This window comes from Papio anubis, chromosome 6 (genome assembly GCF_008728515.1).
Source record: "Papio anubis isolate 15944 chromosome 6, Panubis1.0, whole genome shotgun sequence".
NCBI classification, from domain to species: Eukaryota; Metazoa; Chordata; class Mammalia; order Primates; family Cercopithecidae; genus Papio; species Papio anubis.
The window spans coordinates 26175693-26194642 of NC_044981.1; the positions used below are offsets into that span (position 1 = coordinate 26175693).

General features: G+C 42.4%; 1 protein-coding gene across 2 annotated transcripts; it reads left to right on the forward strand.

Annotated features, from left to right (window-relative positions):
• The first annotated feature begins 77 nt into the window (after positions 1-77).
• Positions 78-15984, forward strand: LOC101020537 (histone H2B type 1-M-like). Of its 2 annotated transcripts, none has more exons than XM_003897175.5 (2): positions 78-664; positions 13870-15984. In XM_003897175.5, the coding sequence occupies exon 1, from the start codon at positions 203-205 to the stop codon at positions 653-655; it is 453 nt and encodes a 150-aa protein (XP_003897224.2). In that variant the 5' UTR covers positions 78-202; the 3' UTR covers positions 656-664; positions 13870-15984. The 2 variants fall into 2 exon arrangements, with proteins under 2 accessions (XP_003897224.2, XP_009202843.1); XM_009204579.4 differs by lacking the exon at positions 13870-15984 and adding an exon at positions 962-2217.
• The last annotated feature ends 2966 nt before the right edge of the window (positions 15985-18950 follow it).

Sequence of the window (18950 nt, forward strand, 5' to 3'; positions counted from 1 at the left end):
GACTTGTCTAAAGACGACTATTTATAGTAGCCTCGGGTAGTCTGGTCTGGGCTTTCTGATTGGGTAAAAGTAAAGTAATGAAATAGCCAATGAAAAGGTAGACTTTTAAGTGTCGTTTACATTGGTATTTGTGACGACACACGAAAATTAATCCAATCATAAACGAAATCTGATTAACCTCATTTGAATACCGCATCTATAAATGAACGGGGCATCGGTGGGAGTGATTATTTTCTCAGGTGTTTGCGACAGTGTTGTAATTATTAACGTTGCTATGCCTGAGCCTACCAAGTCTGCTCCTGCCCCAAAGAAGGGCTCCAAGAAGGCGGTGACTAAGGCGCAGAAGAAGGACGGGAAGAAGCGCAAGCGCAGCCGCAAGGAGAGCTATTCCGTGTATGTGTACAAGGTGCTGAAGCAGGTCCACCCCGACACCGGCATCTCTTCCAAGGCTATGGGGATCATGAATTCCTTCGTCAACGACATCTTCGAGCGCATCGCCGGCGAGGCTTCCCGCCTGGCGCACTACAACAAGCGCTCGACCATCACTTCCAGGGAGATCCAGACGGCCGTGCGCCTGCTGCTTCCGGGGGAGCTGGCCAAGCACGCCGTGTCGGAGGGCACCAAGGCCGTCACCAAGTACACCAGTTCCAAGTAACTTTGCCAAGTAAGCATCTTTACACCTAATCCCAAAGGCTCTTTTAAGAGCCACGCATGTTTTCAGTAAATGAGTTGTAATTTCATTCAAAAGGGGGATTATTGGATTTCTCAGCACCATACTACCAATCTTTAATGTTATGTTAGTACTGCAGAGGAAATACTTGGAAATTATAGGTAGTAACAATAGGTACCAGAAGTTGAGTGCTATGGGCACATACTAGATCATTAGCTCATTTAGTGTCAGATAACACTAACATAAACTGAAAGTACTGTAAGTGTACAGCTCTTTCGTTTCCGTGTGCAGATTTCCAAGTTGATCGTGATGTTGATCTGGGACTTCGTGTGGTGACGGCCCACCCTGAGCACAAAAGAGCACCCTTTTGCAACTTCCTTCTGTTTGGAGCTTTCTCCACCATCACCTCCGCCCCCCATTTTCTTGTAAAATTTTTACCATGCAGATACGTGATAACTGCAAGTAAAGGCTGAAGACAATGTGAGCTGAACACGGAAGTATTACAAAGATTTCTGGTTTGCTTTGTAATTGGGCCAGTTTCTCTCTGAAGCTCTTAGGCGAGTAGGGGAGGAAAAGGCGGATCCTAGGCGCTGAGGTGCAGGAAAAAAGAAGCAACTTCTGAGACACCTTAAAATTATTTTGCTAAACCGTCTTTTTCAGAAAGCTATTTAATTTATAGTTTTCTTTTGGCAGCTTTCAGGTTAAAAGTTCACTAGGTAACGGCAGAAACCCAAATAGTCATTAAGGTGTCTGACTGCAGGTAGACAATAGTTACCGCAGGACTGAAGCCCCCTTTGCAGTACAATTTACCCTTTCCTAGATGCACCTTAGTACCTAGGACTGGATAAGGTAGAAAGGGAAAGAAAACCTCCTTCTGGCAGGATGTAGCTTCTGCTGCACAAGATAGAATGATGACAAAAGGTTTTCACTGCTGGGGAATGGATGATTGTGGGAGAAAAAGAATCTCAGAAGAGTCGAGAGGGAACAAGGAGGGAGTGGCCATAAGGAAAGGAACCAATACTTACCACGTGAAAATTGTGAGATGGATGAGGCTAGGTTTGGAGTCAAATGTTAGCTGAGATGGAGAACTTAGGTGGTGGATGATCATTGTCTAAAAGACGAATGAGTTTAGAAGTTCATTGTCCTCATGCCCTCATAAACAAACATGAAATCTTGGATTATGGGATACATTTTCCATAACGTGGCAAGCTTGGTACTTGAACGGATAACTAAAAACCTGAATAACAGTTTCTAAATTCTTAAAAGTAACAAAGAGGGTCTAAAAAAGTAAAGAGAAATCAGAGCCAGGGATTTGGCCCATGTTAAACCCCAAGCACTACAGCTGGCTTTTACCCAACCTTTAACTTTCATTTTTAGGGTGTTATATGGAAACCGATCAGGGTATATAGGGCCTGACAAGAAATCTTTTTAGGTGAAGGTGAGACACCAGACGAAAATCTGTCACCTCAGGGTAGAAGGATGAACTGGAAATAAACACACATACAAACCCATCACAGATGAATGCAAATAAAAGAGTCAGCTCTGAAGTTGGGTTCTGAGTGTTTCATGTGTCGGTGTGAAGAGATCACCAAACAGGCTTTGTGTGAGCAACATGGCTGTTTATTTCACCTGGGTGCAGGCAGGCTGAGTCCGAAAAAGGAGTCAGCAAAGGGTGGTGGGACTATCCTTGGTTCTTACAGGTTTTGGGATAGGTGGTGAAGTTAAGAGCAATGTTTTGGGGGCAGGGGGTGAAGCTCACCAAGTACATTCTCAAGCATGGGGAGAATTATAAAGAAACTTATTAAGGGTGGGGAGATTATAAAGAACATTGATCAGTTAGGGTGGGGTAGAAACCAATCACAATGGTGGAATGTCATCAGTTAAGCTATTTTCACTTCTGTGGATCTTCAGTTGCTTCAGGCCATCTGGATGTATACGTGCAGGTCACTGGGGATATGATGGCTTAGCTTGGGCTCAGAGGCCTGACATTGAGCAGTATAGATTCCACTGCTAAGGTTTGGACTACAAGCCATCCTTGATGCTTACTTATTCCTGGCATTCATACCATAGGGATTCAAACACCCAAGCTGAGAATTTAATTTAGGCATATCCCAGGCTGGTTTTGTGCCCCTGAGCACCCGGTAGAAACAAATACAAGTCATCTCTGGAAAACAAGCTTCACTTTACACCTCAACAAATTGCCACAGCTAAAATATACCCCCCAAAATGCACAAGCAGCTTCACAATCAAAATTGACCAAACATCATGAAACCAGAAGTATGACTAATGAAAACAAAAGCAACAGACAAGGGGAGCTGGGTGTGGTGGCTAATGCTTATAATCCCAGCACTTCGGGAGGCTGAGGCTGGAGGATTGCTTGAGACCAGAAGTTTGAGATCCTGTCTCTGGGAAAAAAAAAAAAAAAAAAAGCAACAAACAATGGAACTGAAAGGAATGAAAAGGGAGAATTAACAAGATACAGACTTGAGACCAGGCACGGTGGCTCACGCCTGTAATCCCAGCACTTTGGGAAGCCAAGGCAGGCAGATCACGAGGTCAGGAGTTCGAGACCAGTCTGACCAACATAGTGAAACCCTGTCTCTACTAAAAATACACAAAAAAGTAGCCGGGTGTGGTGGTGTGCGCCTTTAATCCCAGCTACTCAGGAGGCTGAGGCAGTAGAATCGCATGAACCAGGGAGGTGGAGGTTGCAGTGAGCCAAGATCGTGCCACTATACTCCATCCTGGGCAGCAAGAGTGAAACTCCATCTGAAGAAAAGAAAAAAAGAAAGAAAAAGATTCTTATAAATATATTGAAGGACTAAAGAAATACAAAAAGTGACCACAGAGACTTGAAAAAAGAACCTAATAGAAATTATAGAAAATAAACATATAATTATAAGACAAATTAAAATATAAAGCTTACTGCATGAGTTTAACAGCAGCCAATTGGACCTACCAGTAGAAATTTAATAAACTATGTAATCAGATCTTAAGGAATTATGTGAAATGCAGAGAGAAAAATGCAAAAGTGAGTTTAAGAAACCTGGAATTAGGGCCAGGGAAGGTGACTCATGCCTGTAATCCCAGCACTTTCAGAGGCGGAGGCAGGAGGATAGCTTGAGCCCAGGATTTGGAGACCAGCTTGAATAATATAGCAAAAGCCCGACTCTACTGAAAATACAAAAAATTAGCCAGTCATGGTGGTGCGTGCCTGTGGTTCCAGCTACTCAGGAGGCTAAGGTGAGAGAATCACTTGAGCCAGGGAAATTGAGGCTGAAGAGAGCCATGATCACACCACTGCACTCCAGCCTGGGCAATGAGAATGAGACTTTGTCTCAAATAATAAATAAATAAATGAAAAGAGACTTGGAATTAGTAGTAAAATATGATCTGGCGTGGATCTAATCACAGTACCAGAAGAAACAATCAGGTAGAATGATGCAAGTGTGAGATTTAAAAGATCGTGGCCAATAATTTTCTAGAATGGATGGATTACTAATAATTAAAAATAATATAAGAAAATAAAAATTGAAACTAACGTATTGCTCATCAAAGCAAGCCTTGGTTAAAAAAGTAAATATTTAAACAGAAAAATTATACAAAAAAAACGGAGTCACTGTGTGCTGTGAATTAATAAACTCCCCAAATTTTTACAGATGTAATACTGATTTTCAAAATATTGTGACTTCTGTTACATATTGACATATGACCTCACACTAAAGCACTGTTTGAAATTCTGTATGTAGGAGGATAATGGGACAATTGGTTATTTACGTGAATTTTGTGTCTAGCTAACTATCAAATTCTATTAATCCTAATCAATATTTAGACGACTGACTTGATTTTAATTGCATGTAGTACTATTATTAGCAAATAAAAATGTTTGATATTCTCTCCAGTAAGTATTTATTGTTTGCTTTCATCATCTTACTGTGCTAGCTACATCACAAACAATATGTCATATTAGACATGCTAGCAGGTATTATCTTTTTCCTCGTGTTCATAGAAATGACTTCGGTGGTTGAAAATTTATAATTGCTTTTGTGTGTATGTGCATGCATGTGTATGTGTAGTTTTCACTGTGTTAATGTAGTTTTTGGTTTTTGTTTCTTTGTTGTTGTTTTGAGACAGAGTTTTGCTCTGTTGCCCAGGCTGGAGTGCAGTGACCGGATCTCTGCTCACTGCAACCTCCACTTCCCAGCCTCCCGCCTTCACTTCAGCCACCTGAATAACTGGGATTACAGGCACACACCACCACACTCGGCTAATGTTTTTGTATTTTTAGTAGAGACAAGGTTTCGTTATGCTGGCCAGGTTAGTCTCAAACTCCTGACCTCAAGTGATCTGCCCGCCGTGGGGTCCCAAAGTGCTGGGATTACAGGTGTCCGCTACCGTGCCGAGCCCTATAGTTTCCTTCTATTCTTCTTTTAAGATTTCATATTAGGAATGATTTATGAATTTTATTCGATCACTTTGACATCTGAAGAAATCATATGCTTTTTCTTTTTAACCCTGTTGCCATGAAGTGTAGATAGATTTCCTTGTGTTGATTCATACTTTTATTCCTAGTCCAAATCTTACTTGGTCATGTTATATTATTATCTTAAATAATAGCTGGGTAAATTTTGTTAATATTTTTCATGGATTTTTTCCATTTCTATTCACATAAAATCATTCTATGATTTCTTTTTCTTTCTTTTTTTTTTTTAAGATTTAGTCTCTCTCTGTCACCTAGGCTGAAGTGCAGTGACATGATCTCGGCTCACTGAAACCTCCACCTCCTGGGTTCAAGTGATTCTCCTACCTCAGCCTCCTGTGTAGCTGGGATTACAGGCATGAGCTACTGCACGTGGCCCATTCTATGATGTTCTGTTTTGGGCTTACTTTTATCAAGTTTCATTATAAAAATTATGGTGGCTTTGTAAGCTTCATTGTGGGGCTCTCCATCTCTGCTAAGTTATCTATTGCAGTGTAACAAATTATCCCAAAACTAATTTCTGTGAGTCAAGAATCCAGAAGTGATTTAGCTAGGTGGTTATGGCTCAGGGTCTTGTTGAGGTTGAAGTCAAGTTGTCAACATAGGCTACAGTCATCCGAATCCTTGACTGTAGCTGGAGGATTCCCTTCCAAGGTGGCACACTCACATATCTGGCAAGTTCAAGCTGACTGTTGGGGTGGAGGCCTCAGTTCCTTGTCCGTTAGACCTCTCTAGAGGGGTAACTGATTATCTTCAAAAACCAAACAACTGTTATCTCTTAGCAGGAGAAAACAGAAAGAGAAGGGGGAAGGAATAAGCCACAATGCCTTTTGTGAACAAGATTCGAAACTCACACACTTCACACTTTTTAAACGTTATTTATTTATTTATTTATTAGAGACAGAGTCTTGCTCTGTCACCCAGGCTGGGATGCAGGGACCTGATGTAGCTTACTGCACCTTGGAACTCCTGGGCTCAAGCAATCCTGCCTCAGACTCCCAAGTAGCTGAGACTACAGGTATGAGCCATTTCATCTGGCATATGTTTTTCAATATAAGCAAGTCACTGAAATCTGGCACATACCCTGAAGTAGAATTAAGCTACACCCTTTCAGATAAGAATAGTAAAAGAATTTCGTGAAATACTCCAAAGCCAAAAATTTGGACATTGACCCCAACTGCAAAAATACCTCAGCAAGTTCCAAAATCTTGAAGACTTCTGAGTAGATCCCCCCATAGGTGAGAAGGCCAACCACAAGCAACACTCAGTGGTAGCAGGAGGTGGCAGGGGTGAGGGCAGGAAGCAGTGCCCCTCCCAGTCTCCCAGCAGATCTGTCACCATGATCAGCCAGCCCTCTATACCACCCACCGGCCAGCTCATCCTGGAAAATGACAAGTGGACAAGCCAACACTCCGATTTGGGGAAGTGAAAAACCATTTAGCCCTGGTGCTTGATGCAGGGAAAGGGATGGGATGGGCAAGAGTCCATGGCCATGCCCAGTCCCAGGACAGGGAACAAAAAAAGGACAGGCCTGGAGTTATTAGCATGGGCCTTTGTACTGAGTAGCAATGTGCACACCATTTAGGCTATCAGAGTACCCCTGGACAGGAGCCTCCACATCCCCTTCCCTCTCCTCTCTCTATGATTCTTTACATCCTAACTTCTTCTAAGTGGGGAGAGCAAGGGGGAGATATATATAGATATATATATTTTATATATATATAATATATAAATATTACATATTTATATATATGTAAAATTATATACATATATAATTTTAAAGTATTGATAGTTCATCTGGATTACCAAAATCTGCAGCCCTACCATAGCTAGGAGGCTGCAACCCTGGTTCCCAAACCTAATGTCTTCCTGCTCCCCTTCCAGTCCCTTCCAGCCAACTATGCAGCCCACAAGAAGGCTCTGCAGGCCCCATTGCCCAGCACCATCCCATGGAAGGCTCTGGTGGCACCCCTGAGCCCAGGAGAACCAGCACCTTGATCTTGTAGGGTTTGTCATCACCATGTTCTCTCTCTGCTGTCCCTACCATGCCCATCTGCCATTTTCTGGGAGAAGGAAACCAAAGGATCTAAACTTGGGCTTGGGGGGAGATTCTAGCCTCTCCTCACTCCCCTCTTCCCACACTCTTTACTCCCCAGCCCAGACAGATGCTGCTCATATCAGGAAAGAGTATTGAAAGATGATTTATTTTTCTCTGACCTTTCTGTCCCTGGGAAAATGGGGAAAAAAAATCAACAATTAAAAAACAAGAAATCAGCTGGGCGCGGTGGGTCGCGCCTATAATCCCAGCACTTTGGGAGGCTGAGGCTGGCGGATCACTAGCTCAGGAGATGGAGACCATCCTGGCTAACAGGGTGAAACCCTGTCTCTACTATAACTACAAAAAAATTAGCCAGGCGTGGTGACTGGCGCCTGTAGGAGGCTGAGGCAGGAGAATGGCGTGAACCCGGAAGGTGGAGCTTGCAGTGAGCTGAGATCACGCCACTGCACTCCAGTCTGGGCGACAGTGCGAGACTCCATCTCAAAAAATAAATAAATAAATAAATAAATAAGAAATCAGAAATCCCCCAACTAATCCACAGAAAATGATGTCTATCCTCTCCCCTTGGATTTTTGTTTTTGGAAATATTTTTAAGTTGCCTTATTGTGCAGTGGGAATCTGAAATACCCAAATGTCTGTTTTCCACGGTGGAGAGCCAACCTAAAGAGCTCCCACCTTCTCTGGATGTGCCTGGTCTTGGACTCCCTAGAATCTTTCTCTGGGCTGCTGCATGTACACAGCCTCTGTCCTGGAGGCAAGAGTTGGTGGTGCCTTGGATCAGAACCATGCCAAGATATCCCTGCTATTGCATCGTTTGAAGCTGACATCCTGTGTCTGTACACAGCTGCTACCGTTGTGTCCTTACTCTGCGTGCTTTTGCCTCATGCCAGGCCCCATCCTGCCATGACATCTTTCATCCTACCCATGAAACCCCAAGGCCAAGTTTGTTTGAAGCAAACTTGGCCTGCATCTGGAACATACTTGTTCTCAGCTTGAACATCTCCCCTACCCCAGAAAGAAAATGCGAACACCCACAGCTGAGGCTTGGAAATATTTCCTGCGTTGACCTGAAAGATCTCTGAGACCTCAAGGAGGCTCTGTCTCTCTTAAAAAGTGGAGAAAGTTGCCATTCTCCTACTAGAGTCTGGTGGAGTATCCCCATCTTGCATCCCCTCTCTGTAAGCCACCTATCTCTGCCCATCCTCCAATTGACCTCACCTGGGAATGAGGGATGAAAAGGAGGTGGGGGCTGGGAGGGAAACCTGCCAGCTGGTGAAGCTCGGTGGCAGGAGAATATATGTGGACACAGAGTATACCTGACTTCTCTTCTTCAGTCACTGACTGGGTTGGGCTGTGAATGACAGTGGAATGGCTGAAGTCTGCTGTCATCAGAAGCTAGGGAGTATGATGAAGGACTGACCCACAAAGACTGGGATGTGTGTCGGGTACAGGGATAACTACATGTTCACTCTCGGTGGGATCTGGGCAACACAGAGGAGTTGGTTGTCCTGTTGCTCACTGACTCAATGTCTTTGACCCTCCTTTTCAACTGATTACTCTGTTGAGCCCAAAGGCTGGGAGTAGGAGACAGTATCACAGGCTGACAAATCACAGCCTGTGACAGTATCACAGGCTTGTCTGTTACCTTGGACATCTCATTGCTTTTAGCCTGGGCCCTTCCCTGCCTTTGACCTCTCAGTGGTTGGTATGTGGAAAGCCCATTTCAGTTCCTATGACCCATGTCTCAAACCATGGTCTCTGCTATGACAGTGGAATCTGAGGCCTTTCCCTGCTCAGTCTGTTGCCTGCTTCACATCGTACCAGATACTGGGCTCCTGGATCCCCTCCTCTTTCCCTTTATTCCTCCTTTCCTTCAGGTCATGCAGTCATGTACTATATCCAGCACCACAGAAACTTCATTCTTTTTCCTCTGCTGCATCTGGAGGCACAAAGAAACCTTGGGATGTGGGGAAAGGCTCTTCTTATCTGGGGTTTACTCCCAGGTCAGGGAGCTGCCATCTTCTTCAGACACATTCCTCAAAGAAGAAGCCCCTTTGGGGCAGGGAGGTAAGGACTTCATCTCAACATAGATTGGTGGTTGGTATGAGCAGAGGGGGCTTTTTTTTTTTTTTTTTTACACAGAGTCTTGCTCTGTCACCCAGGCTAAAGTGCAATTGTTCAATCTCAGCTCACTGCAACCTCTGCCTCCTGGGTTCAAGCCATTCTCCTGCCTTAGCCTCCCTGAGTAACTGGGACTACAGTAATGCACCACCATGTCTGGCTAATTTTTTGTGGTTTTTTGTGTAGTACAGGGTTCTCACCCAGCTGCCCCAGGTGGGCTGGTTTCAAAATTCTGACCTCAATGCGGATCTGGCCTGCCTCACCTCCTCCCAAAGTGCTGGATTACAGGGTGTGGAGCTTCACCGTGATCCGGCCTCTTTGCTTTTCTTTACATTTATTTTCTTTTGTTTCTTTCTCTTTCTTTTCTTTTTTTTTGTAATATTGATGCTTTTACGCTTACGTGAGAAGCGCATCTTCAACTCTGAAGACACTGAAATTCAGGTGGGACCAGTCGGGAATTGAGCCACAAACATGCCAGAAGTGGCGGGGACCATCAGGGCTAGCTACTTCATACCTACCATCCTCCCATGGGGATCCAAGACCTGAGACACAAAGCAACAGCCTGCCCAGATCCCTCTTTTCATCATATCTCTTTCAAGGTTTGTCCATGCCAACACCACCTTTGAGCATCAAACATCAGAAGGTCTGTGTGTCTCAGCCCTGTTAAGGGGCAGGTTTCTCTTTCACCCGCTCTTGTACCTGGGAACAAATGCACTCCCAGGGCTGGATGGCCCTCCCCCAGCTTAGACCCCTGAGGCTCAGATAGAGGTGCTAAGCCCCTATGTCAAAGTTGCTAAATATTTTTGTGTTGTTCTATCAATCCTTTTCCTGGTGATAGATTTTACAAAAGTAAGTAAGATGCTTAGAAGGCCCTGGAAGTGAGGAGAAGAGCAAAGGAAGATGACTATGGAGGGTGAGGGTTGATTTTGTCAAAAAAGGCTAGGTAGAGTAATCTGAATTATCTGGTACCCTCCTGAATGGAATCCTCCCATGTTGAAGGGTCCTTGGATTTTCCCCAGCCTGGACCCTATCCCCCTTCAGGCATGTTGATGGTAGAAAAGATAAGAACTCAGAGCCATTTCTCACTGGAGACAAAAACTTGTCATCTGGCTTCGTAGAGAAGGTTCCACCTTACGCTCATAGTATATCATCTTTACTATGGGCTAGGGTATCATATTTAAAAGGACAAAAAAAAAAAAAAGGCAACGTAAAATACTTGAATGAGCTTGTATTGTAACATTAATATTACTGAAGGTATCTGCTTTCCAGGCTGAATTGATTCATTTATTATTCTAGTCCTGCTTTAGTCCTTTGTAATTTGTGGTAATTGTGCTTTCCTTTTTAATATATTTAAAAAAAAAAAAAAAGTATATAAAAATAAAAACTTGGGCCGGGCCCAGTGGCTCATGCCTGTAATCCCAGCACTTTGGGAGGTTGAGGCAGGCAGATCACCTGAGGTCGGGAGTTCAAGACCACCCTGGCCAACATGGAGAACCCCTGTCTCTATTAAAAATACAAAATTAGCCGGGTGTGGTGGCGCATGCCTGTAATCCCAGCTACTCAGGAGGCTGAGGTAGGAGAGTCACTTGAACCTGGGAGGTGAAGGTTGTGGTAAGCCGAGATCACACCATTGCACTCCAGCCTGGGCAACAAGAGCAAAACTCCGTTTTTTAAAAAAAATAATAAATAAATAAATAAGTAAAAATAAAAATTTGATAAGGCAAAAAGATGTAAAAAAGTTTACTGACATAATTTAAAACCACTATACCTTTTTTATATTTGAAATGCTTGGATGTAAAAAGCACTTGTGCTTTAAAGACTACATAGAAATCAAATGTACAATCACCTGGCTCTGATACCTTTATGAATGGCAGAACCTTTAAGAATTTCGACAATTCAGACTAAAATTGACCACTATCCACAGAGACAAAGCCCAATAAAATCCCTTCATATTATCCTGATGGACTTTTCCCTGATATTGTAAAGGACAAAGTAGTGCCTCTACAAGTTATATAAAACATTATCCCAGCACATAGCAGGTACTTTTTTAAAAATATGCATTGAATGTATTAATTCATCTGATAAATCTTAAACTGCAGTCTGTAAAGCAATTCTCTAGTGTCTGATTGTTAGAATGTCCAACAAACAGATTGGGCCTTTTTAAAGAAAACAACAAACTGAAGCAGAGAAATTAATACAATAAAAATTTTAAATCCTAGAAAATACTGTAGAGTATGAAAAAAATTTTTTAAATGGAAAAAACAAATTAATGAAATTTAAATTGCACAAGAAGTTAAAACTAAGTTAATAATTTAATATATAAAACTAAAGATTAATGATTAATAGTAAAAAAAAGTTCCAAGTGTAAGATTAGTAAGATTAACTCAGCAGAGAGAGGTATAAAAAAAAGAAACCAAATAGAAGAAATTAGTCATGAAGGATTTGTAAGGAAATTCATGAAGTATGCAAAACTCCTAGGTGCTGGCTTGGGCACTGCAGATACACAGAGAGATATGGTGGTCCTTGACCTCCTGGAATGCTCAGTTAAGGAGACTTACAGCTAATTGTTTTCATTTACCTTTGTCTTTCACTAAAGCCTAAAAAGTGTGTCTGATACTCTGGAAATCTTCAGCAAAGTCAAATGAACTTGGGCTCATACAGGAACTACCAAATTAATTGCATCAAGGCAAACATATTTATTCTAATTTTTGAGTAATAAAATATTCTGTTTTAAAATGTCAAAATATTATTTATAAATACAAAACAATATTTTATAAATATTATAGCCAAGTTACAATTACTTTCTAGGAAATTGGGGACAGCATGAGAAAAAAGGTGAGAGAAGTTGAGAAGGACTCAGAAAAGGAATGGAAGAAGCAAACTCCTACTAAAAAAGGGAGGGGCCAGCTGCAGTGGCTCACAGCAATTTCGAAGACCGAAGCAGGCAGATCACGAGGTCAGAAGTTCCAGACCAGTCTGGCCAATATGGTGAAACCCTGTCTCTACTAAAAATACAAAAATTAGCCAGGCCTGCTGGCATGCGCCTGTAGTCCCAGCTGTACATGGGAGGCTGAGGCAAAAGAATCCCTTGAACCCAGGAGGCGCAGGTTGCAGTAAGCCAAGAGGGAGCCACTGCACTCCAGCCTGGGCGGCAGAGGCTGTCTCAAAAAAAAGAAAAAGAAAAAGAAAAGGTGGGGCGGGAAAGAGCTTGGAGACCTAAGAGAAACCAAAAGCAAAATATGGTAGAAAGACAGAGAGAAAACCAAAAGGGGACATAAGTACATAGGCCTTGTCATATACTTGGTGTCTCAGTTGTGTGTAATACCTGTCAAATAACTGAAATATTTCTCACATTTCTTGGGTTTTGGATTAAGCAGATTGATGAAAATGTCACCACATCTGAGAGGTTTTCTCTGACCATCAAATGTAAAATGGCACCCTTCTATCCTCATTCTTAACTTGCTGTATGCATTCCTCATTATACTTAGCACTATCTTAAATTTGTTTATTGTTTGCCTCCCCTTCCAATCCTGAAGACCGTAAGGTCCATAAAAACAGGGAGTTCACCTGTTTTGCTGCTGGTTTCCTAATGCCTAAGGCTGTTCCAGGCACATGGCAGACTCTCAAAAAGTATTTGCAGCATGACATAATTTCTAACATAATTGAAGTGCACAAATATCTGTAACTACAGGAATAGAGGCCACTACTGAGTTGTCACAACGGTTCAACTGAATGAGTGACTCAGATTTTCTGGGTTTCACTTTCCTCATCTATACAAAGAGGATAATAATAGTAGATCACTTCTTAAAGTTATTTTAAGATAGTTCATGTAAAGCTCTTAAAACAGTGATGGGGCCGGGCGCGGTGGCTCAAGCCTGTAATCCCAGCACTTTGGGAGGCCGAGGCGGGTGGATCACGAGGTCAGGAGATCGAGACCATCCTGGCTAACATGGTGAAACCCCGTCTCTACTAAAAATACAAAAAACTAGCCGGGCGTGGTGGCGGGCGCCTGTAGTCCCAGCTACTCGGAGGCTGAGGCGGGAGAATGGCGTGAGCCCGGGAGGTGGAGCTTGCAGTGAGCCGAGATCGCGCCACTGCACTCCAGCCTGGGCGACAGAGCGAGACTCCGTCTCTTCATGTAAAGCTCTTAAAACAGTGATGGACTTTTAGTAAGCACTTAGCAAAATTTAACAGTTATTATATTTTCCTTTTCACTGAGTTAAAATGCAAATTAGAGTGTTCAAATATTTTCAGGTCAAAAATGAAAGGGAGAGAATATGAGCTTTTGAACTATTTGAATCCCACCCAAGAAGAGTAGTTGGGGAAGTTGAAACAAAGATCACATTATTCAGTGATATTTCTTGACTAAGCATGACTTATTATGTGTTAATGCTACTAAAGTGTAGCTAGAACTGAAGTAGAAATTCCTATAGTTCATCATAGAAGCACATGTAAAAAGAATCCTCTTTATATAGAAAATATTAATGGTGATGGCAAAATGGCACCTAATAACTAAACCCTTCTTATTTCTTCAATCAGGGGAGAGACATGAAGGCAGAGGAGAAATGAACGCATAAAATAACTGGCAATATGAATCTATCCATAGAACTTAGGAAGTCTCGTCTGCCTGAAAATGACTGTATGGATCCCACCCAAATCCAACTCATACTGGTTTGCTACACACTGGTTCATCAAATGAAGGTTACCGAGGGGAAGAAACTAAACAAGATGTTTGCACTTCATGTTACTTTTTGAGTTTATAAACATAAAAATAGAATTTACTTCCGTTACAGACATAGGTAATTCATTACTTGCCACGGACTACCTTTGCTAAGAAAAATCTGAATGAGAAGATGGCAAGAAGTCTGAAAAGAAAAGTTATTATTAATAAAATCTGCGGAGAATTGTAAATTCTGCCTTCATTGTTGATCCAAACCCTTCTTCTAAGACCTCCCCTTTATAGACATCTATCTATATACCTACCTACCTACCTACCTATCTATCTACCTGTTTTCACTTTACTTTCCGGCATCAAGTTCTGAGTGGGTAAGGCCTAAGCACTGATTTGGCTTTGGTAATGAACCTGAAGTTAAAAACATATTAGCTTATGCTAAGCTGCCATTTGAAAGGTCTCCTCTAGCATCTGAATTAAGGGAAACAATGTTTTGAAGCAGTCACAAAACTTTTCTAATGCATTCGATCTGAGGTAAGACCTGGTAATTTGTACTTCTAAATTATCCAGGTGATGCTGATGCTGCTGGTCCAGAGACCATATCTGGAGAGCTTTACTTTAAAGGAAATGAAACTGCCCTAAAATGTTAATACTAAATAGCCACACAAAGCCGGAAAATCGCACAGAACTTCAAGCTGAAGATGAAAGGTCCTGAAAAATGGCAGCGGTCATCCTACTCCCGATACGGCTATGCGGGCATGAAAAAGAGTCTTGGGGCCCATCGTGCCCCTCCATGCAGGCTCCCTCATAAGGTCATCCCATCAACCTTTGCCACAAACGCCCGCCCCCTCATAGGGCCGTCCGGCCACGCCCCTCCGTGCCCTGACGACAGAGCCACACTTTAAGCCGCTGCCACGTTACGCCCATCCGGCTCCCGCATATGGCGTCACGAACGTTTAACGTCCGTCCGGCGCGCGTCCGGGACGTTTCTCCGTAGGCAGCTAGCCGGTGGTCCCCAGTCCCCGGCGAGTGGACCTCTTTCTTCTGCGGCCACCAGATCGCCGGACATCGGAGACTTCGAACAATCCGGTGGACAGTTTAAAAACAGAGGACCGGCCGTCGCAGTGGCTCACGCCTGTAATCCCAGCACTTAGGGAGGCTGAGGCGGGCGGATGACGTGGTCAGGAGATAGAGACCATCCTGGCTTACGCGGTGAGATCCCGTCCCTACCAGGTGTACAAAAAATTAGCTGGGTATGGTGGCACGCGCCTGTAGTCCCAGCTACTCAGGAGGCTGAGGCAGAAGAATTCGCTAGAACCCGGGAGGCGGAGGTTGCAATGACCGAGATCGCGCCACTGCACTCCAGCCTGGCGACAGAGCGAGACTGCGTCTCAAAACAAAAGAACAGAGGACCGGAAATTTTGAAGACTGAGAAGCCAGGCAATAATCTTCCCTTGATCTTTTTGCTCCTCTCACAAGAGTTTTTCAGACTGCTGAAACCAACGAGAAGAGTGAGGAAGCAGGAAGAAAATTTCAGCTTCAGTCTCAGCATCCTCCTGCTTTCTTCTCAGAGAGCTGGCCCTTCCCCCCTTCTCTAGTAGCTGAAAATATGCCTCCCATCTCCAAGGAGACGTTTCTTGCACCTCCCTTAATGTTCTCACGCCTGTAGGGCTCTTCGTGTGAGGATTCGGTGTATGTATGTATATGAATGTGTGCGAATAATTATTTCCTAATTGAATGTTTTTTTTTAAAAAAAATCATCTTCAGGTACAGTTAGTGCCGTCCTCCATTAAACAGCAGGCACGGTGTCTAGGGCCCAAAGTTCTTTTGGGGGCTTATGAAAATATTTTAATTTCTTCTAAAGTCAGAAGGGAAAAAATGAACACTTAAGTCGAAGAAGACGTTATATATTAATCTTCATATGACTTTAATAAAGGAAGGTGCCCACGAAGGCAGAAGCACTTCAGGAGCAAGAAAGACAATACAGCCGTTGGTGCACATAGCTGACAACCCTTACGAGTTATTTTTATTTCTTTTTATTTTTTATTTTTTACACATACATTTCTAAGTGATTTCCAGATACTAATGTCAGCCCCAAAACATATCTGTGCACTGTTATCCCACTTTTTTTTTTTTTTTTGAGATGGAGTCTCCCTCTGTTGCCCAGTCTGGAGTGCAGTGGTGCGATCTCACCTCATTGCAACCTCCACCTCCCGGGTTCAAGCGATTCTCCTGCCTCAGCCTCCTGAATGGCTGGGATTACAGGCGCGCTCCAACATGCCCTGCTAATTTCTGCATTTTTAGTAGAGACAGGGTTTCACCATGTTGGTCAGGCTGGTCTGGAACTCCTGACTTGTGATCCGCCCGCCTCGGCCTCCCAAAGTGCTGGGATTACAGGTGTGAGCCACCACGCCCGGCCTGTTATCCCACTTTTACCCATGAGTATATACCAAGTGAAGCTTAAAATAACTTGTCCAATGTCCTACGCCTAATACATGACAGAGAGCTTTCTGACCTAGGCAGGTTAGCTCCAGGGTCCCTTCTTTACATTACAAATATTATCTCTTGGTAACTCTAAAGAATTATTTTAACAACATGTAAAAACAAAACCTTGCATTTCACATGATCAGTGAGATTTCCACTTTTCTCTCTGCCAATAATAGTACTGCACATAAATATAGTACAGTATATACCTGTCTCTTTTTTTTATGGTACTCTCCCCATATCACACTACATGCCCACGCAATTACCACTTCTCTGGTCCTTCAGGGATGCTTCTCTCTTCATCTTGCTTCAGCACCCCAACACCATGTATGGAGATGAAGTCTCCATTCTCTGCATTGAAAACACACACCAACTTGAGTCAACCAGATTCCCATAGCAAACAGTGTGAGTTGAGTTTAGAATCAGAGAAATATTTTAGCATTATTCACCCTCTCTACCCACCTTATTCCCAGGGATACAGAGTTAAAGCATCCAGTGAAGAGCTATCTATAGGCAATTAGAATATGTCAGCAAAGAGGCTCCCAGAAAACTCCAAAAATGCCTAACTCTGTTCTACTCACCTGCTGATTATGCCTAGACCAAATGCCACACTGTTTTAATTACTGTAGGTTCATATGTCTTCATATATAGTGGTAAGTCATGGCCCATCACTCTCTTCTTTCTTTTCCTTTTTCTTTTTTTCTTTTTTGAGAATCATCTTGACTATTTTCATTCATTGATATGAATTTTACAGTGCTCTACAAAATATTCATTAGGGTTTGCTTGACATTACATTTTTCAGTAATTTAGAAAACTATCCTTTTAGGAGAGTTTATATGAACATTTTAGTATATTGAATCATCACAAAACATAAACATAGTACACTATAAAGCTGCCTCTTTTTAAAATGGATATTGTTTTATGTACTTAATGACATTACAAAATTTTTATCATATACATTTGAAATATTTACTCTTGGATTTAGAATCTGTTGTACTGTTGTGATGTCTAGCTTTTCTATAATATCTTGATTTCAGATAGGTAATTGCTAGTGTACAAAAATGCCATGAATTTTTGTATGGTACTCTTATGCCCACTAATTCCAATTCTTTTTTTTTTTTTTTTGACGGAGCCTTGCTCTGTCGCCAAGGCTGGAATGCAATGATTCAATCTCGGCTCACCGCAATCTCTGCCACCCAGGTTCAAGCGATTCTTCTGCCTCAGCCTCCCGAGTAGCTGAAACTATAGGCACGTGCCACCACACCCAGCTAATTTTTTGTATTTTCAGTAGAGACGGGATTTTACTGTGTTAGCCAGGATGGTCTCCATCTCCTGACCTCATGATCCACCCTCCTCGGCCTCCCAAAGTGATGGGATTACAGGTGTGAACCACCGTGCCTGGCCTATGCCCACTAATTCCAATTCTTATTTGATGTAATTGTTTATAGATTCTCATGAACTTTTACCTTGACAATTACGTTATTTTCAAAAATAATCATCTTTTCCTGTTGAATCCTTGCTCTTCTCACTGTCTGTTCCTATCTCATGGTATTGGCCAAACTCTGTGATGCCATGTTGAATAGGAGTAGTTTCACACCACACTTGTCTTCCTTCCACCTCTATGGGAATCCTTCCAAAATGGCACCATTAAGTGTTATACTCACTGTAGCTACTCCTTATGAAGTTCTCTTCTCATTGTTAAGTGTTTATGATGAAAGAGTGTTACATTTTGTTAAATGCTTTCTCATTATCTTTGGAGATGATCACGTTTTTTATTAATCTTTTTATTTTATATTTTATTTTTGAGATGGAGTCTCACTCTGTCACCCAGGCTGGAGTGCAGTGCCTTGATCTAAGCTCATTACAACCTCCACCTCCCAGGTTCAAGTGATTCTTCTGCCTCAGTTTCCCAAGTAGTTGGGACTACAGGTGCATGCCACCATGTCTGGCTAATTTTTGTATTTTCAGTAGAAGACAAGGGTTCCTGCCATTGGCCAGGCTGGCCTTGAACTCCTGACATCAAGTGACCCACCTGCCTCGGCCTCCTAAAGTACTAGGAATGCAGGCGTGAGCCACTGCTCTGGGCCTTCCTTTATTAATTTCTTAAACTGGCAGATTTAGAATGCTAAACTTCCTTCTATTCTTAGAATAAACCCTATATAATATGCTATTTATTTAAATAATATGGTCTCTGCAATTTCTTCTGGTTTCCATGTTTTCTCATAATAGGCATTTATTTCTAAAAAACAAAAATGAATGTTCATTAGTGAGACAAAGCTATACTTTTGTTTTTTTCTTCTCCCTTTTTAAAATTTGTATTCTCCTCCAGTTTTGGTAATAACGTTATACAATTTTAAAAGAAAAAAGTGAGTAGGAGAGCTATTTTTCTATAGTAACAGATTCTGTAAAATAGGTATCATGCCAAGTGAGGTGGCATGTCCCTGTAGTCCCAGCTACTTAGGAG

Bases quoted from the DNA above. Each gene is read 5' to 3' on its own strand.
- LOC101020537 (XM_003897175.5), top strand. From the start codon at position 203: ATGAACGGGGCATCGGTGGGAGTGATTATTTTCTCAGGTGTTTGCGAC.